Below are 15,576 nucleotides of genomic sequence, written 5' to 3' on the forward strand. Positions count from 1 at the left end.
TCCTCACAAAAGTCTTTATTCCGGTGATGAATACTGAGTTACCGTGAACTCTATGTTCTTTTTTTTGTTTAAATTGAAATTGATCTATTGCATAACTAGTAAGAGAATCGTATGTTTGGTATTTTGTTAAGTATGACTATTAATGCTTTCTCTAGTCAACAAAATCCTCGTGGAACTCACTCTCTATGATTGGATGATTATAGAAAGCGAAAAGAATCTGACAATCTGTCATCCTAAAGGAACTAATTTCAATTCTAAGACTTTATGGTAGTATGTTTGGGTTTGGCTTAAACTGATACAGTACCCAAAAAAAAAAGAGAAAAAATGTTTGGCTTAAATTTGTAATTGGTTTTGAAAAATGTTTTTGCTAGATAATCATAATCCAGCCTTGAGTAGGAAATACGAATATATACCAAAAGGGGAAAAAGAAAAATCAGTTATTTAAGATTCAAACTGAACAAAAATGATAAGATTCTTGCAAGGCTCAATGAGTAAAATTTCTAGAAACTCCTCTTGTCTGGTGTTCAAGAAATCAATTTGAGATAAAGAAATTTATATATTTATCGAATATTATTTTACAGAAACTATACTTGTATTTATAATTTCTCATTAAATGAATAATTTCTTTCATGAGTTACTAAATTTTAAAAATCTATCTTTGAGTAGAGCAAGAAAGTCTACTAGTTTAAATTTAGTTCCTTAAATGACAGTTTTAAAATTTTTGAGATGATTTATTTTTTTTATTCCAAAACAATTTATTTACACAACAACTTATGCAGTTAAAATTAGGCTACAAATGATTGCTTAAAATTGAAGAAGTTGAAAATATTAAGTCTAATAAAATTGGGATGAATATTGTTCAACTCATTCATCTCCAAAATAGTGGATAAACAAGTTTAACACTTTTGCTGTAGAATTAGTTTAGAGTTCAAGACCAAGTATTGCAGTATTTATTTTTTGTCAAACGTATTGCCGGTAATTAGAAATCATTAATTAGGATACATTTAGAAAATATTACTTTTTAAAAAAATGTGTATAAATATACAAAATTCAATAATATTATAATTTTTTCTTCTTCCAAATATCTCACTAATCAAAATTATAATTATTTTTTGTTCCTGTTATTATTTTCAGTAAATTACCATTGAAACTTTAAATTTGTGTCAGCTGTAGACAATTAATATTTTTTTCTTTCTTTTGGACAAAACTGAGTTGAGAATTATCATTTTTACCTGGATCATTTGTAGTTGTTTTAGGTATTTTTGGGTTTAAAAATGGGAAAAATGCAAAAAAAAAACCCATGTTATTTTTATTTGGAAGTTTAATACCCAATGGTTTTGCATTGGAATAAAAATGCCTCGTGTATTTCTTTGATGCTTTTTAAAACATCATGTTATATTGATTTGTTGAATCAAACATCCGACTTAACAGACGTTAATTTGATTAACGGAATCTCTAAACCGGGTTAATTAAACCAAACACGTGGTTAATTGGTGTTAAACGAAAGACAATAATGCCCTTGGTTATCTCCCCTAAATCGATTTGAGATGAAAAACCCTAAAAACTAAATTCCCCAATTTCTTTTCTTCTTTGTCGCCTTCCTTCTTCTGCCAACAACCAATGGATCGAGTGATGAGTCAAAGTTCTGGGTCTGAAGCAAATTCAGGGAGACGTTCTGGGGGTCCTATCTGCTATTGTGGAAAAGCGACTATTGTTGTAAAATCGTGGACAAACGATAATCCAGGAAGAAGATTCTACAGATGTGCTGTTCATGGGTTCTTTGGTTGGACAGATGAAGAAAAGCCGTGTGGTTGGCAGAAGATTAGCTTATTAGAAGCAAGAGATGAGCTTCGTCATCAGAAAGATGAAATCAAACTGCTTAAGGAATCTCTAAAAGCCATGAATGAACATGGTCTGAGTGGTGCGACGACGACGATGCATACTGGGTTAGTAAACAAATACGAGCAAGAGAAGAATCACCTTGAAAATGAAGTTATGACAGCTACTGAGAGAGAGAAAATGCTCTGACAGTTCATCGTGTTGTCTTGGGGAGGGTTCATTGTAGTAATTGGGATGATACTAGGATTGGGAAAGTAGAAGACTATCTTGGGTTGTTGTTGTTGTTTGTTATTGTTGTTTTCGTTTAGTCTGTTGTATGGTTAATCTCTGTTTGATGTTATTTGCAATGGATATTTCCTAAAAATCAGTATCATTGATCCAAAAGAGCCATTTAGTTTGAGAACATACAAGGATCCCACACCAAAAAAAAATCAAGGATCCCACCAAAAAATCATCCTAAGGACATCATTGTACCATCCTAATCAATCAGAACCTATAAGACATGAACTAGTTTTTTTTAGGTTGCCAAACATCAAAGACTTTGTCAGTCCATGGAGACATAAAAAACAGGTGGTTTAGGAGCTTCATCTTTGTCTTTGCCACGACCTTTACCACGAGCTCTGAGACGACCTTTGCCTTCACCATTTTTAGTTCCAGGAGGACGTCCACGAGCACGTCCTCTACCAGCTGCTGGAGCACTTGAATGATGAGGTTCTTCTACGGATTGACTTTGAGAAACAGTTGGAGTGGACTGGGTTTGAGCTTTCTGCCACCTCTTTGGTGCATTGTGTATGCTCCATGGATCATCATTATCCTATGAAAACGCTAAAATGTCAAAAACAGAAAGTTGTAATAAAAGAGAAATAATCAATAATCATACTTACCAGTCGCTTTCTTGGTCTCCCTCTTTTGCGTGTAGGAGCTGGTTGTACAGCCGGATTTTTGCAAGTGCCTTTATTATGACCTGGTTGCTTGCAATTTGTACAAGTTACGGTTTGTCCTTCCCTTGTAGCCTTAGTCGGATTGGTTGATGATTCACCTGGTTCCTTTATCCTAGCATATTTCTTAGGACGCCCACGCTTTTTCCTTTTGTCAGGCACTTCAATAGATCCTTTATCTGTTCCAAGCCACAATCTTTCTCCATTCACAGGTTGAATGTTGTCTTTGTAGTTCGCTTGCCAAACAGTGGTCAGATAATGTCTATCGACATAGCTACAATGGAAAAATGATGGTCAGTTTTCTAGCTAAACAATGTATAACTTTAAACTGTAAATATCAAAACTTACTCTTCTGGATCACGATTATGCTCGGTTATGACATACATTGCATGGGGACAAGGTATTCCTGTGAGATTCCATTGGTTACAAGCACAACTCCTATGCAGAAGATTGACCACAAAGCTACCACTTCCTTCTAACACCTCGTAGACATTCTCACTACTTTTGAGAACTGAACAAAACTTTGCATGTTTGCGATTGGCCTCAACGATTGCCATGATGTGAGGTGGGAACTTAGTTTGGCACTTCCCAGTCTTATCACATCTCTTCGAAATACGCTTCATTGCTTGTCTCCTAACATCCTCAAACATATTTAAAACTGGCTTCTTCCTAGAATCTTTGATTGTTTTGTTGAAGCTCTCAAATAAATTATTGCAAACATCCTCACAACTAGAATGACCACTAAAGAAGGCTCTGCACCACATCTTTGGTTCTGTTTTCAGCAAATCATCATGTGCAGCTTCATCATAAGCTTTCAGAGCGCTCATGTTAAACCGGTAATCTCCTTCTACTGGACTATATGCAATTGCCCAGAAATAACCTTCATGGGAGTAGTCACCATGTGCCTTCTTCCAGTTTGCATATATGTGACGAGCACAATGCCTATGTTCTGCATTAGGAAGCAAGTCAGCAACAACATTAAGTAACCCCTTCTGCTTATCGGAAATCACAGTCAAACCACTCCCCAACCCCAAATCTAAATCCTTCTTCAGATTCTCAACAAACCACGCCCATGAGTCATTGTCCTCCACTCTAACTACTGCCCAAGCAATGAGATAGATTCTATTATCTGCATCTCTCCCAACAGCCGCCAGGATCTCGCCTTTTAGTTCCCATTTCAAGAATGACCCATCAAGTCCAATGATGGGTCGACAACAAGACTTCCATGTTCTTCTTAAAGCATCAAAACAAATGTAGAATTTGTCAAACTGTTGCTTACCAGACGCTTGAGGGATGGTCACAATCGATGTGTGTGTATCCGGATTTGACCTCTTCAATTCAGCCTCATAATCCCAGAGTTTCGCAAATTGTTCTTTTTGGGTTTCTATCACCATATCTAATGCCATTCTTCTTGCCTTTTGACATATCTACTTAGATATTGATAGTGTGTACCTCATCATTATCTCATATTTGATATCAGTCCACCTCAATCCTGGTCTTCGTCTTGCTTCATCTCTGAACATCCTCGCAATAACTCCTTGTTTCAACATCTTAGCTTTCCCACTCTGACCATGGTTATGAGTATTAACATAAGTTTGAACTATCCACTTACTTGTGCGCTTATGAGCTGAGCAGTATATCTTCCACTTGCAATTCTCATGGCTACATATAGCGGCCAGCTTTGATGAACCCCATCTACACAGCTTCACATCGTAGTTAGTCTTCAACACATACCGCAGAAGCTGATCCTTGAACTCTTCTCCACTGTGAAATTTTTGCAATAACCACAAATAAGGTTCTTTATCCTTGGTGTATTTAGCTCTTGATGTCACCCTTTCCTCTTCATAAAATGCATCCCATTCATCGTCTGTGTCCATCACATGATCTGGACGCTCAGCATCAAAGCATTGCCTCTCAAATTCATCATCATCTGCATCTTCTTCCTCAACATCACATGTTGCTTCATTAACACCTGCTGCTTCATCCCCACCCGCTGCTTCATCACCTTGTCTGCCATTGTTAATTTCTTCGAAAAAGGCTGAAAACCGAGGATCATCATGCCTTCCTTCTTCTACTGGATCTACCCCATCATCTTGCTGAACTTGTTCCTCATTGGTTCTTTGTTCACCATGGTGATCGGGTTCAGCATCATCTTCTACTCCGTCTTCCTCATCTGCAACATATTCACCAACATCGTCATTTGTAAGAGGAAACGGTTCTGGTACAGAAACTCCATTGTCGATGTATATATCAACTTCACCACCAATAACAGCTTCACGACACAACTCCCTAATCCCACCATCTTTGTCTTTGCCAATTGATCTTGCTGAACTTATGTCCTCATGTGGAAGCTTATACCAAACGTCTTCGACTTCACCATACACTTCATTATCTACGCAAAACTCGCTGAAGATAGACCATGTCATCAAATCGGGATCCACTAACATGTCTTTCGAATCTCCTCCTATGTAGTCGAATGATTGCTCATTGTTTGATACATCTCATCTATAGTGTATTTTGCACTTCAAACACTCGAAAGCACTAGACACAACAAGAAGACATTCACGATTAGTACAAACAAACCCTTAAAAACAAAAATCGAATTGAAATCTATGAACCCTAAAATAATAAAATCTATGAACCCTAAATTGATCTCGATTTCACCCACCCAATCAAAAATAATATAATCTATGAACGATTTCACCCACCCAATCGTTAATAATATAATCTATGAACCCTAAAATTCCTAAGAATTGAAATCGGCCCCAAAATTGCAATCGACCGATAACCCAAAACCTAAAAACCTGAAATCGACATACCTCATCTCCGCGATACTCTCAGAATTCACGCCCAAAACACTGAACCCAATCAATAAAAACAAATGCCTTCACTCATCACTCGATCCATAAGTTGTTCAAAGAAGAACACACATGACGAAGAAGAAAAGAAATTGGGGAATTATGTTTTTAGGATTTGTCATTTCAAATCGATTTGGGAGAGATAACTAAGGGCATTATTGTATTTCGTTTAACACCAATTAACCACGTGTTTGGTTTAATTAACCTGGTTTAGAGATTCCGTTAATCAAATTAACGTGTGTTAAGTCGGATGTTTGATTCAACAAATCAATATAACATGATGTTTTAATAAGCATCAAAGAAATACACGAAACATTTTTATTCCAATGCAAAACCATTGGATATTAAACTTTCAATAAAAATAAAATGAGTTTTTTTTTTGGCATTTTTCCCGTTTAAAAATTATAGTTTTAAAAATATTTTAGGTAATATTACTCAAAAAAAAGAAAAAAAAAAGTTAATTCATTTATTTACGTCTAAGGATCTCTCTCTCTCTCTCTCGGGCATCACCATCTCTCGTTGCTGTTTCCTGATTAGATTCAACAATGAATGGCGCATTAGGTAACTCCTCCGCATCCGTGAGCGGGGGAGAAGGAGTCGGAGGGCCTGCTCCTTTCTTGGTGAAGACCTACGAGATGGTAGATGATTCGTCTACAGACCAGATTGTATCGTGGAGCGCTAACAACAACAGCTTCATCGTTTGGAACCATGCGGAGTTTTCACGCCTTCTTCTTCCAACTTACTTCAAGCACAATAACTTCTCTTCTTTCATCCGTCAGCTCAATACCTATGTTAGTCTTTTTTCCTCTCTCAATTTCGGTTCTACAAAACTCATCTCTCTCTTCCATGTTTTGAATTGACCTAATTTTTGTCGCGCATCGTTTGATTTAAGTTGGGATATTCTAAATTCGAATTGAGGGTTTTGGAATTATTAGAATGCGTCTAGGTTTTTGTGTGATTTATAGACTGGATTATGGAATTGAGTTTGTTGATTAACAAGAAGATGAAATGTAGCTTAAGTTGAAGGCTTTGTATGTAGCAAGCTAAGGATCTATTAATTGGAACTTTAGAACGCATCTAGGGCTGTGTGATTATAGATTGAATTGTGGAAATGGGTGAATTTAGAGGAATGTTATCACCTCCAAGCTCCAATGTTATCATTGCATCTTAGTTGTTTTAGCTCTGCCTAAGATATTCATCACGAAGATGAAGTGTAACTTCAAATTGAAGGTTTTGTATGGACTTTAAGAGCAGTTACAGTGCTAGCAATCAGGTTTTATCTCCTCCAGAGTCATCATTTGATCGGAACTTAGGGACTGTGTTGATATTCCTCTTTCTCTGCTTAAGGTTTCTATAAACGGTGAATGTTCTTGTGATTTTGGTTATAGGGGTTCCGGAAGATTGATCCAGAGAGGTGGGAATTTTTGAATGATGATTTTATCAAGGATAAGAAGCATCTTCTCAAGAATATACATAGAAGGAAACCTATACACAGCCACAGTCATCCACCTGCTTCGTCGGCTGATCAAGAAAGAGCAGCGTTGCAAGATCAAATGGACAAGCTTTCACGTGAAAAAGCTGCGATTGAAGCTAAGCTTTTGAAATTCAAACAACAGAAGGCTGTAGCGAAGCATCAGTTTGAAGAAATGACTGAGCATGTTGATGATATGGAGAAGAGGCAGAAGAAGCTGCTGAATTTCTTGGAAACGGCTATTCGGAATCCTACTTTTGTAAAGAATTTTGGTCGTAAAGTTGAGCAATTGGATATTTCAGCTTACAACAAAAAGCGAAGGCTCCCTCAAGTTGAGCAATCAAAGCCTCCTTCTGAAGATTCTCATCTGGATAATAGTAGTGGTAGCTCGAGACCCGAGTCTGGAAATATTTTCCATCAAAATTTCTCGAATAAATTGCGGCTAGAGCTTTCTCCAGCTGTTTCAGATATGAACATGGTTTCACACAGTATACAAAGTTCCAATGAAGAAGGAGGGAGTCCCAAGGGAATACTGTCAGGAAGTGATCCAAAAACTACACTAACCAGAAGAGAAGGCCCACCATTTTCACCTGAAGCACTAGAGCTTGCGGATACCGGGACATGCCCGAGGAGATTACTGTTAAATGACAATACAAGAGTGGAGACCTTGCAGCAGAGGCTAACTTCTTCAGAGGAGACAGATGGTAGCTTTTCATGTCATTTAAATCTAACGCTGGCTTCTGCTCCATTACCGGACAAGACAGCTTCACAGATAGCTAAGACAACTCATAAAAGTCAGGAGACTGGAAGATGTACTGAGTTAAACTTTAAATCCATAGAAACAAGTGCAATTGAGAAAAACCGGGGGAGACAACAAAAGGTTGCTAGCCAAGCAAAAGCAGCTCCTCCAGCAAGAGTGAATGATGTATTCTGGGAACAGTTCCTAACAGAAAGGCCGGGGTCTTCAGATAATGAGGAGGCAAGTTCTACTTATAGAGGAAACCCATACGAAGAGCAAGAGGACAAAAGAAACGGGAATATAATCTCACGTAATACAAATCATACTAAGCAGCTCACCTTATAAAGTAATTAACCGGTAATACATCCTTAAACCTAGTTGTTATCTTTATACTGCTTGGTGATAAACATGTTAGCCTTCTCGATACTTGCATGATGTTTGGCAACAATTTGGTACCTAGACTTTGTCGAGAATTCTTGTAAAAGAGAACATGGTTGTTTAGCTAGGTAGACATTGTCGACAAATTCTTGTTACATAAAACTTGTATATGCAGTACCTGTTAAATTTTCCTATTCTGCTTGGAAATCATTCTGCATTGATTAGGAATATTTAACTCATAGTGATGTAACGTGGTTTTGTCAGTATAGCTTATTTTAGTTGTCATCGGTTTATGCCAATGTATAATGCTGTAAATATACCCATTTTTTTTCAGGTTACATGAACGAGTATGGTCTTTGGTTTTTGGCACATGTATTGGCTGAGTAAGTAATGAAACGATGGACTGCTGATACAGCGTCCAAAGGGTAAGTAGCATTCCTTGGTGTAAACACTTGTGTTTCTCACTTGTTTTTATTTTATTTTCTACACATGTAATTTGACTGTAAATTTAAGTGCATAGGATATGAATTGGACAAGCATTATTCTTACGTCTGAAATGTGGAAAACCATATTGTAGCCTTCCCACACAAAACCTTAGAACCGACGAGGGTAACATCCACACAAGTTGAGCTTTATGTTCTCGAAATCATTTTCTTTTATTGGTCAACTTGTTGTATTGGGTATCGATCGGAAGAGTGATACACATTTATATTTCTTGAGTAATGTTCATGCATTTTTCGAATCCCACGATTTATTACATATAATCAGTGGAACTGGGCGGATGTGGACTTGGTCGCCCCGGGCTTCATTTTCTACAAAATATTTGGGGATGTTATTCAAACGTTGTGACGGGATTTCCGAAAAAGAAGCTCACCGATTGGAAATTCAGAAAGAGAGGAACCACCTCGAACTCGAAGATTCTAAGATTTTAGTGATGATGATTCGAGAGAGAGAGAGAGAGGAGGAGGTTCAAGAAAGACGAAGTGCCTAACATGTTGTGTGTTGTAAATTGTACCCGCGACAAACCAACTAATTGTACCATAAATTGAAATAAAAAGCTGAAGTGTAAATTAAACCACATGACTTACCCGGTTTATTTATTAGAGGGTTTTCCTGTAACACTGTAACAGTGTCGTTTTTTTTTTTTTTTCACACCATGAAACGGCGTCGTATTAGCTTTCCACTCTCCCCCAGTTTTCGTCGATTCTCAGACACTGAAGAAGAAGAACCCTAAAAGCGTTTTTCTTCAATCGTCGGCTCTGGGGTTTATCGAAGTCGACATCTGTTTCTGACTCCGCCGTTTCAGAGTTTGTGCTTCTTTCTCTCTCTGTTTAACTTGCCACTTCCAATAAAGCTCTCTAACCTTTTTAAATACATAACTAATTTAATTATTTGAGAATTTTGATATCTTTGAAGTGTTAATTTAGGAAGTGCTATATTCCCCTTGGTTTGATTCCATTGTTCATAAAAGCTTGATCATTTCCCTTTTAACTTTGATTGATTTGCTGTGTTCTTTGTACATGATTTTATTTAAATGGAGTTTTTTTCCTGTAAGCAGAGACGTCTCAAGTTTTCAACCTAACGTATCGTTGCAATCAAAATCTCTGTTTGAGCATATGCCTAGTTATATTCTATTCCCCTTAGTTTTTATTCCATTGTTTTGATGACTACATATTGAAAATGCAGATGGCTAGATGGGATCAGATCTTCTCCTTACCTGTGCAAAACCCTGCTTTGCCAGAATTTTCTTCTGCCGATCTTGTTTGGTCGAAGGTTGAAGGTTACCGTGACAATATAGATAGGTTAGCTCTCATCCCGTATACTAGGGTGGATGATTTTGTAAGAGGTGAATCATTGAATACGGATTGTCCTACGAGCTTTCATGTTGAAGCTAGACGAAGGAAAGCCAAAGGGAAAAAATATAAGCCAAAGGTTGATGGCATCCTGGAGTATATTCTGTAAGTTTCACATTTGTTTTGTGTTGGTCACAGCAAGTTAGATCATTTATCTGGTTTGTTACTTTATGTTTTGTTTTCTGCATACCTTGTGGTCATCTTTTTCTAATGAAGGGGAAGTGAATTTATATTTTGTTTGCTTCGTGTATGTTTCTGTCTTCTTTTTAATTGTCTCATTCTCTTTTCCTTTATGTTTCCCTAGCTTTCTGTATCCATTTTTGTTGTTGCAGCATATCTGGATAGTCTAAATACTATGATCCTAAATTATTCTCATTGTAGGCAGTACTTGGCTAGCTATTTGGATTTAGATTGTTCATACTACAAAAAGTTGCCTAGCTAATTTAGTTGTCTTGTATTGCTAGTCAGTGTGGAATATAATCGTTGGTTATAATTTAGTGTTTTTGTGTGAGTAGGTATTGGTGTTCCTTTGGACCGGATGACAATAGGACAGGCGGAGCTGTACGGCCAAGTAGGAGCACGTATGTTGCAAAAAAGAACAATGCAGGCCGACCCAATTCTAAGAGAGGTTGTAGGTGTCACTTCATTGTGAAACGCTTAATTGCAGAACCAACAGTGGCTTTAGTAATTTATAATAATGACAAGCATGTAGATGAAAAAGGTTTGCCCTGCCACGGTCCACAAGACAAAAAAGCGGCTGGAACAAGAGCCATGTTTGCTCCATATATATCAGAAGACCTTAGGCTACGGGTATTATCTTTGCTCTATGTGGGTGTCTCTGTGGAGACCATTATGCAAAGGCATAATGAATCAGTCGAAAAACAAGGTGGTCCAAGTAACCGAGATGATTTGTTAACTCATAGATATGTTCGAAGACTTGAGAGGAGTATCCGACGTTCAACATATGAGCTCAATGAGGATGACGATGTCAGCATCAGCATGTGGGTTGAAAGTCATCAAAGTCATGTGTTTTTCTTTGAAGGAATCTCTGATACAGACCCTTTTTCCTTGGGTATCCAAACTGAGTGGCAGTTGCAACAAATGATTCGTTTTGGAAACTGTAGACTTTTGGCTTCAGACTCGAGGTTTGGAACAAATAAACTAAAGGTCAGTTTCTTACAGTTTGCATCAGTAACTAAATTTGGTATTTATATTATCAGGATATTTCTCAGATCTATGTGTTGCGTTTATTTTCAGTATCCTATCCACAGTCTTGTTGTGTTCGACTCTGAGAATAAGGCTATTCCAGTTGCTTGGATAATTGCACCACGATTTTCCAGTGGAGATGCATATAGATGGATGAGAGCACTTTGTAACCGAGTCCATGCCAAGGATCCCTCCTGGAAGGTGGCTGGGTTCATAGTTGATGATCCTTTTGCTGACATAATAACGATCAGGTTGGTTGCTTCAGAAACCACTTTTTCATTTAAAAACATATTTGGCATGTTCCTTCCTTCAGTAAAAATGGCAGAGTTTACCACATCAAAGCAATTAGCTTTTAATGCAGTTTACATAACCAACTATCGACATATTGAATGAAGCTGCCTTTGGTAATTTCAATAGTCGAGCTATTTGGACAAATTGACTTGGATGATACAACCATAGGTCTTGAATCCTTTGGTTGGACTGGCTAGGTGCAGCTTGACATAGTTAGATTATAGGGTTCATCACTTCATCAACAGATACTGATTCATACTGTTCTCGTTTGTTAATAAGAAATTTGGTGTAAACATATATTTCAGACAAGGAACCAAATTCAACCCTCAATAATATTGCTTGTGAATGATATTTGAATGATATTGCTTGTGATGTTCTTAGGGATGTATTTCAGTGCCCGGTCTTGCTTTCCTTTTGGCGTGTTCGCCATGCATGGCATAAGAACATATTCAAGAGATGTCCAGAAACAGAGACACGTGTTGAGATTTCAAGACATCTTGGGGAGGCTGTAGATAAAATCTGTAGAAGGCAAGGAACAGCCATATTGTTTGACAGTTTTGTGGAGGATTTTGTTGGTAGTCCAGAATTTGTGGAGTACTTCAGAGCTGTTTGGTCTCCCAGAATAGGTTATTTTCCGATTCTCTCGTTTCATTTCTGTTTACACTCTACCTGCATGGTCATCTAAAATATACTGATAGGTCTAAAGATTCATTGACCCTAAGTATGAAATGTATACACGTAATTCTACATTGTTACTCTGCCACTCTACCTGAAATTATTGCAGACATTAGATACTAGTCCTCTCTAGAATGACTTCTTCCTCCAATTAATCATAGGAGCTTGGACAAGTGCGTTACTATCTCTTCCCTTGGCAAGCCAAGAGACCTGTGCAGCGATGGAGCTTTACCACTATCAGCTGAAGTGCAGGCTTTTGAATGAGAGGGACTCTGAAGCTTATCAACGTGCTGATTGGTTGGTCGATAAGCTAGGGACAAAAGTACATTCTTACTTCTGGCTTGATGAATATTCTGGAAAAGATAATTTTGCCAGGTACTGGAAAGAGGAATGGGTGAGTGGGTTGACTTCCTTCCGCAAAGCATTGAGTATACCAGATTCTGATGTTGTTATGTCTGGTATGTCTGCAAAAATAAGAGATGAGTGTGAAGGCAACGAAATTCATGTTGTGTGGAATCCAGGGTCACAGTTTGGGGTTTGCAGTTGCAGCTGGGCAGAAAAGGGATACATATGTAAGCACATGATCAAACTTACACAACAGTGTCTTGGAAACAGAGCTTCTAGGCAGTCCGCGAGCCTTCTACAGTATTATCAGACCTTGATTAATCTTCTACACTGCCCACCTCGCGATTCCTTGTTTCGTGATTATGCAGTTTCTTTAGCCGTCTCTGTGGAAAAGCAAATAAATGCACCCTTCAATCTGCAAAAGAGCGATGCCAACGAAGGTAACTTGCAGAGAGAAATTGCTTTCAGTGAACCATTTAATGGAAAATCTCTTGATGAAAATGATTTGCTAGATAAACACGAGGGTCACAGCGAAGTTGCTACTGATTTAGATGGTGAGTTGAGTAAATTGCCAATGAGTTGTCTGAGGGCCTGCTCAGAAAATGCAGAAGACATTATTTTGGGTTCTGCAATGGAACTCGAACCTTCACCATGCTTAACCAAAGTTGCTGCAGGGGATCTTATCTCGACTACTCTGAATGAGACAGACAACATGAACGAGAACTGTGAAAGAGGTGCGAAAAGGGTGAAAATTTGGGCACCCGAGCAAGGGAGTGTATGAATGATAGTAACTGAGCCGAGCCGAGAACTTAGCAAGAGTTTCAAGATTTTAATGAGCAATCTAATGTTGAGCAGACACGAACTGAGAAGCAACAATTACCGGGTCTTAAAAAACTTGATTCCAGTGAGCATCCACTTCATAACTATGATGAAGAGGCTCTTCAAAGAGGAAAAGAATCCGTTGAATGAATGTTCCAAGAACGCTTGCATTCATCTGAAAGCAACAATCCAGTTGAGTGTCTTGTACTGTATTTTTCAAACCATAGACTTGTTGAATAGATTATGAAAGAGAGTCTTTGCCAATCAACTCTTCTCCGCCGGAGATGGGAATTATGGAAATGTAAATTGGATCATAATGATTTGTGTAACTGAGTAGGAAGATGAAATAATCGTATTCATTGTAGTTTTTGTCTCGAATTTTCGTGTTGAAATATAAGATGAAATTGAATATTAATGTTTCTAAGTTCAAAGGCTCACCATTAAAGACGATATTAAGAAAATTAACGAACCAAACTGCCCGAAGACTCCATTCTTCATATACACCAATATGTACTACTTTAACAATGTGATAATAAAGTACCAAGGCAGGGTAAAACAAAATGTATTGCTTAATAAATAAATCAAGTGATGTAAATCATTATAATTGCTATAAGAGAATATATAATCCATATATAAAAAGCTGTTTATTTCTGTTGTGATAATAGAGAGTACATATAAAATAAAATGATGAATTAATTGATAATGAGTCAATTATTGGTATCCTTAGATATCGAAGACTCTTGAGATTCGAGAGTAATATAGCAACAGCAGCGGTTGACACGAGGAAAACAAACCCCTCCTAATGCGTAATTTTTAGCTCTGCAAAGCTCAACGCATGTCGATGTGTTGTTGTTACATACTAGGTTTGAGTAACATTGCGTCTTTTGCCCTGTTAAAAGTTCATAAACAAACACATGAAACAAGAATAATAGTATGATATTTTAAAATGTGAATATAATAATATCTTAACATGTTATTCAAATATAAGCAAAAATAAAACAATATCTCGAGTTTTATATATATTACCTGAAATCATGGGTACAAGGATGCAACAAGTATTTGTTAGAATATACTAGATTTCATTAGAAGCTTAAAACAAAAAACAAAGCCAATGAAAAATGGTAAGGTTCAAAATCAATATTAAGAGAAGTTCTGTCTAATATATGAACACCAATAGTAAGATTAGATCTATAGAGAAAAACTTACATTTTACAAATATTTATTTTTACAACTAAGTGTTATCGCATTTTTTACAAATCGCATTCACTGATAATAGAAACAATAATATCCTCTACCTATGCATATTACGATTTGTAAATAATGGCAAAACAATATTTGGAATGATTGTCATATTCTAGAAAATCCTAACCAAAATCTGAGATCTCCAAAGATATTACCTACTTGCTCACCAAGCTACTCACAGAAAACCCTACTCTCTCATTGATAACAACACCACAATCAAAAGCGATAAACACATTCACAAAAGCTTAGTTACTTACCAAATTGTTTGATCAATTAGGGGAAATTATAGATCCATGAGCATAATCATATATTAACGCACTCAAATCTCAAAAAAAAAAAAAAAGAGTTTAAATTCACAGACAAAAAGCTCACCTGGTTGTAAAGGACACCTAAAAGATCAAATGTCACCTGACTCCCCATTTGAACCTGGCAGAAGAAACAAACAGGAAATTTCAATGATGAAGTTTAATCAAGAAGACCAACAACACGAAAAAAAAAAAGACATCTTTACTTTGGACTTGACAATGCAGTTTTCAAGCAATCATATGTAACTCTCTAACAAGAGCTACAGTTCCAAAATATCTAACGAGAGGAGGAACAAACAATAGGACCATCGATGACGATGAACTTGCTCTTATTCATCTTTCTCTACACTGATAAGATTTCTTTGATGGTCGTGAATGTTGCTTATCTGACAGAACTCGAAGCCGTCGACATCTTTCCGGCTGCTACAACTATCGCCGGGATTCGGCGGTGGATAACAACGGCGACGGTGGTTGCTGCTGCCTGCTGCCTGCTGCCACAGGTACACGCCCCACCCACATCTGATTGTTGGTATTTTTGCCTTCCATCGGTCCCTCTTATGAAGGCCCAGGCCCATGTCTCAAACTAATACATTTTAAGAGTAAAAAAAAAAAGTTTA

The 15,576-nt window shown here is 37.3% G+C and overlaps 5 protein-coding genes across 5 annotated transcripts; 3 read left to right on the forward strand and 2 right to left on the reverse strand.

Moving 5' to 3' along the window:
* On the forward strand, window positions 1,621-2,028 carry LOC104733689 (uncharacterized protein At4g04775-like). The gene has a single exon (XM_010453252.1). The coding sequence runs from the start codon at window positions 1,621-1,623 to the stop codon at window positions 2,026-2,028; it is 408 nt and encodes a 135-aa protein (XP_010451554.1).
* Window positions 2,384-4,183, reverse strand: LOC104733691. Its single transcript, XM_010453253.1, has 3 exons — window positions 3,126-4,183; window positions 2,724-3,051; window positions 2,384-2,653 (listed from the first exon to the last, which is right to left on the reverse strand). The coding sequence occupies exons 1-3, from the start codon at window positions 4,181-4,183 to the stop codon at window positions 2,384-2,386; spliced, it is 1,656 nt and encodes a 551-aa protein (XP_010451555.1).
* LOC104732306 (heat stress transcription factor A-5-like) lies at window positions 6,106-8,806 on the forward strand. Its single transcript, XM_010451840.2, has 3 exons — window positions 6,106-6,426; window positions 7,024-8,202; window positions 8,558-8,806. Exons 1-2 carry the CDS (start codon window positions 6,181-6,183, stop codon window positions 8,188-8,190), a joined length of 1,413 nt encoding a protein of 470 aa, XP_010450142.1. The 5' UTR covers window positions 6,106-6,180; the 3' UTR covers window positions 8,191-8,202; window positions 8,558-8,806.
* Window positions 9,349-13,776, forward strand: LOC104732307. Its single transcript, XM_010451841.2, has 6 exons — window positions 9,349-9,530; window positions 9,910-10,181; window positions 10,592-11,243; window positions 11,334-11,533; window positions 11,955-12,199; window positions 12,410-13,776. The coding sequence occupies exons 2-6, from the start codon at window positions 9,910-9,912 to the stop codon at window positions 13,372-13,374; spliced, it is 2,334 nt and encodes a 777-aa protein (XP_010450143.1). The 5' UTR covers window positions 9,349-9,530; the 3' UTR covers window positions 13,375-13,776.
* On the reverse strand, window positions 14,044-15,296 carry LOC104732309 (putative defensin-like protein 89). The gene is made up of 3 exons (XM_019233618.1): window positions 15,258-15,296; window positions 15,027-15,080; window positions 14,044-14,347 (listed from the first exon to the last, which is right to left on the reverse strand). Exons 1-3 carry the CDS (start codon window positions 15,294-15,296, stop codon window positions 14,120-14,122), a joined length of 321 nt encoding a protein of 106 aa, XP_019089163.1. The 3' UTR covers window positions 14,044-14,119.

This window comes from Camelina sativa, chromosome 12 (genome assembly GCF_000633955.1).
Source record: "Camelina sativa cultivar DH55 chromosome 12, Cs, whole genome shotgun sequence".
NCBI classification, from domain to species: Eukaryota; Viridiplantae; Streptophyta; class Magnoliopsida; order Brassicales; family Brassicaceae; genus Camelina; species Camelina sativa.